The 10,648-nt window shown below is 37.2% G+C and overlaps 1 protein-coding gene and 1 non-coding gene across 2 annotated transcripts; one reads left to right on the forward strand and one right to left on the reverse strand.

The window, feature by feature from the left end:
* Positions 1-6,370: 6,370 nt before the first annotated feature.
* On the forward strand, positions 6,371-8,853 carry LOC125590491. Its single transcript, XM_048764074.1, has 4 exons — positions 6,371-6,509; positions 6,588-6,733; positions 6,991-7,309; positions 7,385-8,853. Exons 1-4 carry the CDS (start codon positions 6,371-6,373, stop codon positions 8,851-8,853), a joined length of 2,073 nt encoding a protein of 690 aa, XP_048620031.1.
* Positions 6,836-6,942, reverse strand: LOC125591065. Its single transcript, XR_007327047.1, has one exon. It is a non-coding gene; the product is annotated as a small nucleolar RNA R71 (small nucleolar RNA).
* Positions 8,854-10,648: the final 1,795 nt, after the last annotated feature.

Raw genomic sequence — 10,648 nt, forward strand, 5'->3', positions numbered from 1 at the left:
CGATCCAAGGTCGCTCGCGTTTCCATGGCGAGATGACACCCGACGAAGCCCGGAGCGACGTCCTCAGAGCGACACAGCCAGGTCGCTCGCGAGGAGACGACCCGGGAGCGACGTCTTCGGAGCGACACAGCCAGGTCGCTCGCGAAGAAACGACCCGGGAGCGACCTCTCGCAGCGACGTGTCGAGGTCGCTCCGCGTCTATTTGTTTGGGCGAATTCATGATTTCTCAAGGGCCTTTTGGTCATTTCATTATGCACGTTTTTATTTCTGAAAACCTATGTTTTTAAACATCTTTTGTAGCCGCCAGGGCAGATTATCTTGGATCTATTGAAAAATACACAAAAACTCTCTAGAGAAGTTCATCTCTTGGATTTTTGATTGTTATGTTCTTGTGTTCTTGTTGATTTCTTATCTATTTCTCTACATGATTAATCTGAAATCCAATATGGGTTTAAGAGGAATCATGGAGATTAGTGAGTAATCACCTTTTGAATTCATGGGTTAGGGAGATTAAGGGTGATTAGGTTAGTTCTAGGATGTTTTAGTGTAGATCATTCTTGTTCCTTGCTAGTAGAGTATTCCTAATGCATCTTCTGAGTTGACCACTCAAAAGTTGATCAATAGGCATTTCCCACCCGAAAGGTGTTTGATGAAATGCCTGAGACAACTCTCCTTGGCTTTTAGTATACTTTGCCAAAGACATTTGTTGTTAAAGATGCTAAGATAGCTAATAGACTTGTTAGTAATGATTGCTTTCATATTATTCAACCAAAGACATTTGATGTTTGAGATATGTTAGCAAATGAGCATTCATCTAGACATAGAGCTTGCTTAGAATTGTGTCTAGGCTTAAGGTTGATAGTTTGATTGATCATTTGCCATCCTTAGTTCGATACTTGATCACCCAAGGTCTAATCCCTATGCCCATGAGTTCTCTTTTCCCTTAGTCAAGAAAGTATCATTCTGTTATTGCTTTTTAGTTCTAGTCATAGCTTAAAACCCATCTAAATCATTGGTTGCACTTAGATTAAGTGAGTACTTGCATTCTCAGTGCTTTGATATCCCTCAGAACTGGTTCGACAATCACTATACTACAACATTTGTCTTAGGAGCCTTGAAAACTCCTAACATCACGGCTAGGCGTGTGTGGGCTCAGTCAAATTTTCCATTCCCTCTTCGAGGTTTTGAGAATATGACTTTGTTTGAAAATTTGTTTCTTTTCGAGGGTAAGGAATTCTTGGTGGCTGATACGGTGGCAAAATTTATCGAGGACTCAAGTCAGTGGTTTGAAGCTCAGAATTGTAGGGTTGAAGAGGTAGAATCGGAAAACAGAGAGTTGCGGGCTAGAGACAGGTGGGAGGCTCCAAAAGCAGGTTCTTTCAAATGTAATGTTGGCTTGCAGTGGTAAAAAAAAAAAGATGCTTGGAGCAGTATGGGTTCTGAGGAACTGCGGAGGGGAAACTATATTGCATAGTAGGAGGGCTTTTGGAAATGTAGGTTCCTTTCTGGATGCGAAATTTTACGCATTGATGTGGGTTATTGAATCCATGCGAAGTCATCATGTGGAAAAGTTATATTTGAAGTAGAGTTTGCGGATTTTTTTGGTGAGGTAACCAAGCCCAAGGCAAGGCCAGCTTTCAGATATCAAGGTACAGAACTGAGGAAAGTTTTGGTCGGATTCCAGGAGTGGGATTTCTTGGTCGTTAGCGCGAAAGCAAACAAATGTGCACAAGCCATTGCACAAAGTGTGACGATGGAGAAGAGGTACCAATCGTATGTGGTGATGGGTAACCCACAATGGTTGAAGGAACTTTTTGAAGCGAATAAACAGAGGCTTGGTTGACTGCAGATGGCCTATCGCTTTCATAATGGATTGATGTTTGGTTTGTCGTGGGGGTGGAGCTTCATGCTCGGTGCCTGTTGTGAGGATAGCTTGGTTGTTTTGGTTTTTGTTTTTCTGGTTCTGTTGGTTATTTGTTCACATATTTTCTTTATTAATGTTACGCAAGAGTTAAAAAAAAAACTATGATTACAATATATATTTGAATTAATGATTTGAATAATAAAGATTTGGTAACAATTTTTATATCCTTCATCGTTTTTGTTTAATTTTATATTATTAAAATAAATTTAAAAATAATATTTACCATATAATAAAAATTTTGATTTTTTCATATATGTTATATTTTGAATTTCTAAAAATGACTTTAAATTATTAAAAGTTAAAAATATCACATTTAAAAGTTGTGATCAATGGTTTAATTTTATTTTAACAAAATACTAATGACTTGTATCCGAGTAAGGCACGGATCGATCAGTTGTGATTATCCGCGCACATATGATCGATCATCCACGCACATATTATTGATCACTTTTTCGATCATATGTGCGCAAATAATCATATCCCTTGGTTTGATTTCAGTATTAAGATTTAATCACATCCCTTGGTTTAATTTTATGATCGATCAGTTGTTATTATTTTAACAATACATCTATCTTATTAAAGTAGAAGTACTTTAACTTCTACTTTAAGCTTTTGTTTGGCAACATAGATATCAGTTGAAAAAATATAGTGTTGTTTGGAAACATAGATAGCAATATATTAAAGAAAAAGTAATGGGCTTATGTTATCGAGAAAAATTGGAAATTCATTATATTATGAAAACTATATATATGGGCCAGCTTTAAAATATACGAAAATGGCTAGCCCAATCTAATTACCTAAAAACATCTTTGTCTAAAATAATCATAAAACAAAATTTAAATTTTATATACATATTTCAAATCAAAATATTAATTTAAAATTGATTTATATCAAAAATTGAGTCAAAATATACATATAAATCCACATTTTTGTATATTTTATGTAAATATACATATTAATTATGATTTTTATATTTCATATTAAATTTTAAAATATAATATATATGATGGTATGTATAAAATACTATTAATTATATGATTACTTATATGATGGTAGGTAAAAAACACGATTAATTATATGATGACACATATATAATATTTAATAGTGACATGAAAAAATAAATAACAACATATTTTTGCAATATTATATCTTCTATCTTATTAAAGTAGAAGTACATTTGGGAATGTTTGGAAAAAAGAATAACATAATTAAAAAGAAATATAATGTAGTTTGAAAATATGGATAACAGTATATTAAAAAAAATTGGGCTTATGTTATTAAAAAAAATTAAAATCTGTTATATTTTTATAAATTATCTATTTGGACCAGATTTAAAATATACGAAAATGACTCAATCTAATTACTTTTTTGTGCAACTGGTCCAATCTAATTAACTAAAAAAATATTCTGTCTAAATTAATCATTAAACAAAATTCAAAACAAAAATTGATTAAAAAATATACATGTATTCAAAAATTGATTTTTTACTAATGTATTTCCAATAACCATTATAAAATTGTTTTCAATATATATAAAAATTCAATACAAAGGAACTAATAGATTGAGTAAACCTTCTTTCTAATTTTTTTTATGGACCACCGAAATAGAATTAAATATACAATACTAGAAATATCTATGATATTTGGGTTACAATATCAAATAAACAATAAAACAAAAAAAATAAATATATGAATGTATTAGTATTCCTTTATTCGTATTACAAAACAATAATAGTCAAACAATAATATATAACGGACCATAATTTTTAAAATCCAATAATTACCAATTAGTTATGAATATATAATGTTCTTACAAATTAAAGCAAACACCCGTGCGGACGCACGGGTCAAGATCTAGTTCAGTATTAAGATTTAATAACAACTAGATTTTGACCCGTGCTTTCAAAACGCGTGATTATCTATTTCTTAAATATATTATTTTATAACATATTATATTTATAACATTTATATTTTTATAATTTTTTTTATATGTGTAGTAGTTGTTTTATATATTTAGGATGATATGTATTGATATATAAATATAATAATATATATAATGACTCGCATTTTAAAAGCACATGATTTGTTTCTTTTTAAAATTAATTTTTATTAATTGTAACCTTATGTGTTATTTGATAACTAATTTTTTTAACAGTGTTGATGTTTTATAGTCATACAAAGTAATTCCGAAGAGTTGTTTTTAAAAAAGAGTTCCTCGTATTAATATTTTTAGTTTATTGTAAACTATTAAATCCCAAATATCCTTTTCGTAGCATATTTTAAAAGGTGATTAAAAGAAATACAAACAAAAATTTGAATCCATTTTTATGTTTTACTGTTTTAAAATGGGTTTTCTAATTTTTTTTGTCAATAAAAATAAAGTATTTAAATGAGCTTCAGTCTATAAATTTGTGAAACCCACCTACAAGTAATCCAACTTCTTCGACGGTCTTACCAAAAAAAAAGAATGAAAAGTAATAATAAAAAAATATATTCAGATTTTTGGCATGGCTAAAGTGTTAATACAATGTAAATAGCATATATGTCATAAATCGATTTTAGTATAGATATTTGAAGTATACGTAAAAATGATTATAATCTGATTGGGTTTCTAATAAAATCGAAATGAGCTTGAAAATTCCAGCTTTTTTTACTGCTGAAATGGGCTTGTAAATTGGTTTTTAAATACTTGTTTCTGATTGGTGTAATGATATCTTCTCAATTTGCTTTGTTTTAACCATTCATTCTTGCATATGTTGACCATTTAGGATAGCATTTAGATATGTTTAGGTTGCATTGCATTACATATGTTCTTATCAGGTGGTGGAGATTTCAAATGGTGACTTTGGAGCATTTAGAGATGGTTTGGAGGCAAAAGGGGTGATTCTCGAGAAGGAGACGCATTGATCAAGTGTCCCAGCGGCATAAGGACGTCCCAGCGGCCTTTTGGCCCCTCAAGAAGCCGCTGCAAGCGCTGAGAAACGGAGACCAAGTGTGGGAGCGGCCTTACGCAGCGGTGTACCGAAGCCGCTGGAGACGCTCGAGAGATGAAGACTCAAGAAATGGAGACCAAGTGCGGGAGCGGCCTGACGCAGCGGTGTGATGAGACCGCTGGTAAAATAACCCGTTCCCTGCCGCGTTCGTACTTGTCGCAGCGGTGTGATGACGAAGCAAGGAAGCCGCTGCGAGTGTCCCAGCGGCTAGGCGGAACGGTTTCACGTGGCCGCTGCGAGTCAAGAAAGTCAACATTTTCCGTGTTTGACCAGATAATTACCAATTTGTGTTTTGGTTAACCTAGGTTTGTTGGGTTAAACCAGGTTCGACTTTAAGCTACTATAAAGGTCCTTCAGACCTAATTGTAGGATCTTATCTTGTTTTTCTATCTAACCACAAAAGAACTTTTAGGTGAAAGATCCTATCTTGATCATTTCTCTCTTGTGATTGCTTGATTATCTTGATCATTAATCATGACTAGCACCAAATCATCTTTGATTCTTGGGCTCATCATGGAGAGTAGTGAGTAGTCATCTTTGGATTCATGGGTTAGGGAGATTAAGGGTGATTAAGGTAGATCTAAGGTGTTTAGGTATAGATCAATCTTATTCCTTGCTTGTAGAGGGCTTTTAATGCAAATTTAGAGTTGGCCTCTCTAAAGTTGAGCTCTAGGCATTTCATACCCGGAAGGTGTTTGATGAAATGCCTGAACCAACTCTCCTAAGCTTTTAACATCCTTTACCAAAGGGATTTGTTGTTAAAGGTGTTAAGATGACTAGTAGACTTGAGATTAATGATTACTTAGATAACATTCAACCAAAGAAATTTGATGCTTGAGTTATCTAGGTAAATGAGCATTCATCTAGGGATAGAGTTTGCTTAGGATTGTGTCTAGGCCTAAGGTAGATATAGATTGGTTAAAAGTTGACACCTTTAGGTTGAATCTTGATCACCCAAGATCAATTTCCATAGCCCATGAGTTCTCACTTCTTATAAGAAAGATAGCTTTGTCCTTTATTGCATTTTAGGTAGTAATCTAGTTTCAAATCATCTCAAAAATTGGTAGCACTTAGATTAAGCATGGTCTTGCATTCCCTTTGCATCATAATCACCTAGGACTGGTTTGACATCCTATATATTACAACATTTGATTAGGGGCCTTGAAACCCCTATCATCAAATTGGCGCTGTTGCCAAATTCTAAGTTGATTGTGACATTGGGATTTAGTCATTTGCTTGATACTAAGTCAATTTTTATTTAATTGTGTTATTGCTTCTCTTTGTTCTTCTCTCTTTGCATTTCAGGTTTGCATTTCAGGTGTATGAACACAAGGAGCAGAGGTCCAACAAACCTAGTTCCAAGAGTTGAAGACATTAGAGCACTTGAAAGGGAGATAGCAAGACATAGAAGAGAAGTAGAGCAACAGGCTCACTTGCAAGGGTTGGGGTTTGATATGGAGAATCTGCCTCAAGATGGTGAAGCCCAAGGAGGCAATGGTCCAAGAGCTGATCCTTTTAGACCACAGCTCCAGCCACAACATCCACAGCGCCAAGCTCGTGCCATTGGAGCGTATGATCAACCTCATATTCATGGTCATAGGTTGGGAATCAGAGCACCAGATGTGGAGAACAACAACTTCGAGATCAAGTCAGGGCTGCTCAACACTATAGAGAACAACAAGTATCATGGTCTTGCTGCTGAAGACCCTTTTGATCACTTGTACAAGTTCGATCAGTACTGTGGCTTGTCCAAGACAAATGGTGTTTCTGAAGATGCTTTCAAGCTGAAGCTATTTCCTTTCTCTTTGGGAGACAAGGCACACCAATGGGAGAAGACTCTTCCAAGTGACACTGTCACTACTTGGGAAGATTGCAAGAGAGCTTTCCTAGAAAAGTTCTTCTCTACTTCAAGGACAGCTAAGATCAGGAACGAAATCTCCGGGTTTCAACAAAAAGGTCTAGAGAGCTTTAGTGAAGCATGGGAGAGGTTCAAGGGTTATTGGTCTCAATGCCCTCATCATGGTTTCAGCAAGGAGAGCTTGCTTAGCACCTTCTTAGAGGAGCCTTACCACAGTGCAGAAACAGGCTTGATACTGCCAGCAATGGTTTCTTCTTGGGGAGAACTGAAGAAGAAGCAGAGGAACTGGTGGAGAACATGGCTAAGAGCGACTCAGTCTACAGCGAGGAGCATGATAGGGTCAACAGAAATGATGATCAACAGACAAAGAAAGAGATCAAGTCCTTGCAGGAGAAGATGGACTTGCTTCTTTCTAACCAAGCTAAACAAGAGCAGGTCAATTTTGTGGGTGATCCTATTCAAGAGATTCCTCCCAAGATTAATGAGGTTGATGGTTTGGAAGGACAAGAAGAGCTGTGCTTCATCAACAACAATGGTTCTTGGTACAGGAAGGAACCTAACTTTCAGTACAACAACTACCAGCAAAAGTCCTACTCAAACAACCAGTAAGGAGGATACCAGCAGAGGCAAAACACTCAGCAAGGGAGCTATCAGCCTAGGCAAAACACCCCTCCTGGTTTCAACAATAACAACAATCAGTCTACTCAAGCTCAAGGAAGTTCTTCACAAACTCCAGCTTCAGATACAAGTGTGGATGCAATGTTCAAGAAACTTTTGGATTTTCAGGCCAAGAATGAGAAGACAATGGGTTATGAGTTCACGAAAATTCACTCCAAGATTGGTGGAAGTTACAATGAGCTCAACAACAAGATCCGCCATTTGGAGAATCAGTTTGCTTCAATGAACTCTCAGCCAAGTCGCCAACAAGGGGCATTACCTGAAAAGCCAGAGCAAAATCCCAAGGAGACAATGAAAGCCATCACCCTTAGGAGTGGAAAACAGCTACCACCAAGAACTCTCATTAGGGATAATGATAAGCAAGATGGGGAGGTGGTCATCAATGTGGATGATGATGTGGTTATTATGGATGAGAAGACCAATGAAGAGATCTTGGAGAAAATAGTTGAAGCAAAAGGAAAGGGTAAAATTGGAGAAGAAAAGAAGGGGGAGAACAAGAATGAAGTTGCTACTTCATCAAAAGGAGCTCTATTCAATCCTCCTCCCTATGAACCAAAACTTCCTTTTCCCGGTAGATTCAAGAGACAGCTTTTGGAGCAATACAAGGCTTTATTTGAGAAGCAAATGAGTGAAGTTCAGATTACTATGCCCATAATTGATGCCTTCATGCTAGTGCCTCAATACAGCAAGTTCCTCAAGGATGCTGTAACTAAGAAGAAGAAGGAGATGGAAGGCATGGTGGTTCTTACTCATGAGTGTAGTGCTATTATCCAAAGGTTAACCATCCCTAAGAAGCTTGAAGATCCAGGAAGCTTTACTTTACCTTGTGCCATTGGGCAATTTGCTTTTGAGAGGTGTCTATCCGATTTGGGAGCAAGTGTGAGCCTTATGCTTCTCTCCATTGCTAAAAGGCCTGGCTTTACACAATACAAGAAGTGTAGACTCTCTCTTGTGCTAGCTGATCGCTCAGTGAAGATTCCCATTGGTATCCTAGAAGATCTCCCTGTTATGGTTGGAAATTGTGAGATTCCTACAGATTTTTTGGTGTTGGAGATGGATGAAGAACCAACAGATTCTTTGATATTGGGGAGACCTTTCTTGGCTACAGCGGGAGCAGTTGTGAATGTTAAGGAAGGGAAGATTGATCTTCACCTTGGAAAGGGAAACATTCTTCACTTTGACATCAAGGAGGTGATGAAGAAGCCTATTACTCAAGGCCAAGCATTCTACATTGAGGAGATGGAGGTTTTAGCAGATGAACTTCTAGAGGAGTTGGCACTTGAAGACTCTCTACAACATGCTTTAACAATTGAGAGAGAGGTCCAAATGGTTGAGAACAAGGAAAGTGATGCTTATGTGAAGATGTTGGACTCTCACACTGAGATTGATGATAAAGAATAGAATGAGGAGCTTTCATATGAAGATCACCATGCTTCCTCAGCTACTCAACAAGAGAACCTCCAAGAGGATGATTGGAGTGAACTCAAAGCACCAAAAGTGGAGCTTAAACCTCTTCCCCATGGTGTAAGGTATGCTTTCCTTGGCCCTAATGAGACTTACCCTGTCATAGTGAGTAGTGAGCTTAATGAAGAAGAATTGTCTAAACTTTTGAATGAACTTAAAAATTATAGAAAGGCAATAGGCTACTCACTAGATGATATTAAAGGGCTATCACCTTCTTTATGCATGCATAGGATACATCTAGAGGATGAATCTATGACTTCTATAGAACATCAAAGAAGGTTGAACCCCAACTTGAAAGATGTTGTTAAGAAAGAGATTCTAAAACTCTTAGATGCAGGAGTCATCTATCATATTTCGGATAGCAAATGGGTGTCTCCTGTGCATGTTGTCCCAAAGAAGGGAGGAATGACTGTGGTTAAAAATGATAAGGATGAACTAATACCAACAAGAACAATAACAGGACATAGGATGTGCATAGATTATCGAAAACTTAACAAAGCATCTAGAAAGGATCATTTTCCATTGCCATTCATTGATCAAATGCTTGAGAGACTTGCAAATCATCCCTACTATTGTTTTCTTGATGGGTATTCAGGGTTCTTCCAAATCCCCATACATCCAAATGATCAAGAGAAAACGACTTTCACATGCCCCTATGGTACCTTTGCTTATCGAAGGATGCCATTTGGGCTATGTAATGCTCCAGCCACTTTCCAAAGATGCATGATGTCTATTTTCTCTGATCTTATAGAGGATGTTGTGGAGGTATTTATGGATGATTTCTCTGTCTACGGATCTTCGTTTTCTGCTTGTTTGTCAAATCTTAGCAGGGTCCTCAAGAGATGTGAAGAGACCAACCTTGTGCTGAACTGGGAGAAGTGTCACTTCATGGTTAAGGAAGGGATTGTGCTTGGACACAAGATTTCAGAGAGGGGGATTGAGGTAGACAAGGCCAAGATTGAAGTGATGGTTGGGTTAGCTGCACCAAAGACGGTTAAAGACATTAGAAGTTTCCTTGGTCATGCTGGATTCTATAGAAGATTCATCCAAGACTTCTCGATGATAGCAAGGCCAATGACTAAGCTTCTATGCAAGGAGGCTGCATTTGTCTTTGATTGGGAATGTCTACAAGCCTTCAAGAAGTTGAAGGAGAAGCTGGTTAGTGCCCCCATTGTGCAACCACCAGATTGGGATCTCCCCTTTGAGATCATGTGTGATGCTAGTGACTATGCTGTGGGAGCTGTTCTTGGTCAAAAGAAGGACAAGAAGACTCATGTGATCTACTATGCGAGTAAAACTCTTGATGAAGCCCAAATGAAGTATGCTACAACTGAGAAGGAGTTGCTAGCCATTGTCTACGCCTTTGAGAAGTTCAGAAGCTACTTAGTTGGGTCAAAGGTCATAGTCTACACTGATCATGCTGCATTGAGACACCTCATGGCCAAGAAGGATGCTAAGCCAAGGCTGTTGAGGTGGATCTTGCTGCTACAAGAGTTTGACCTTGAGATTAGAGACAAGCCAGGAGTTGAGAATGGTGTAGCTGATCACTTGTCTAGACTGAAGATTGAGAGTGGGATCCCTATTGATGAAGGGCTTCCAGAAGAGCAGATCATGGCAATTGGAGCAGTGGTAGCAGTTTGTGAAACTGGAAAGAAGCTTGAAGAGGTGAAGGCAACTGAAGAGAAAGGCCCTTGGTATGCTGATTTGGTGAACTACTTAACTTGTGGAAGAG

The sequence above is a fragment of the Brassica napus genome, chromosome C7 (genome assembly GCF_020379485.1).
Source record: "Brassica napus cultivar Da-Ae chromosome C7, Da-Ae, whole genome shotgun sequence".
Lineage (NCBI taxonomy): Eukaryota > Viridiplantae > Streptophyta > Magnoliopsida > Brassicales > Brassicaceae > Brassica > Brassica napus.

Coding starts and splice junctions, on each gene's coding strand:
- LOC125590491 (XM_048764074.1), top strand. CDS start 6,371: ATGGAGAATCTGCCTCAAGATGGTGAAGCCCAAGGAGGCAATGGTCCA. Junction 6,510..6,587: donor TGATCAACCTCATATTCATG/GTCATAGGTTGG, acceptor TCAACACTATAG/AGAACAACAAGTATCATGGT. Junction 7,310..7,384: donor GTGCTTCATCAACAACAATG/GTTCTTGGTACA, acceptor ACAACCAGTAAG/GAGGATACCAGCAGAGGCAA.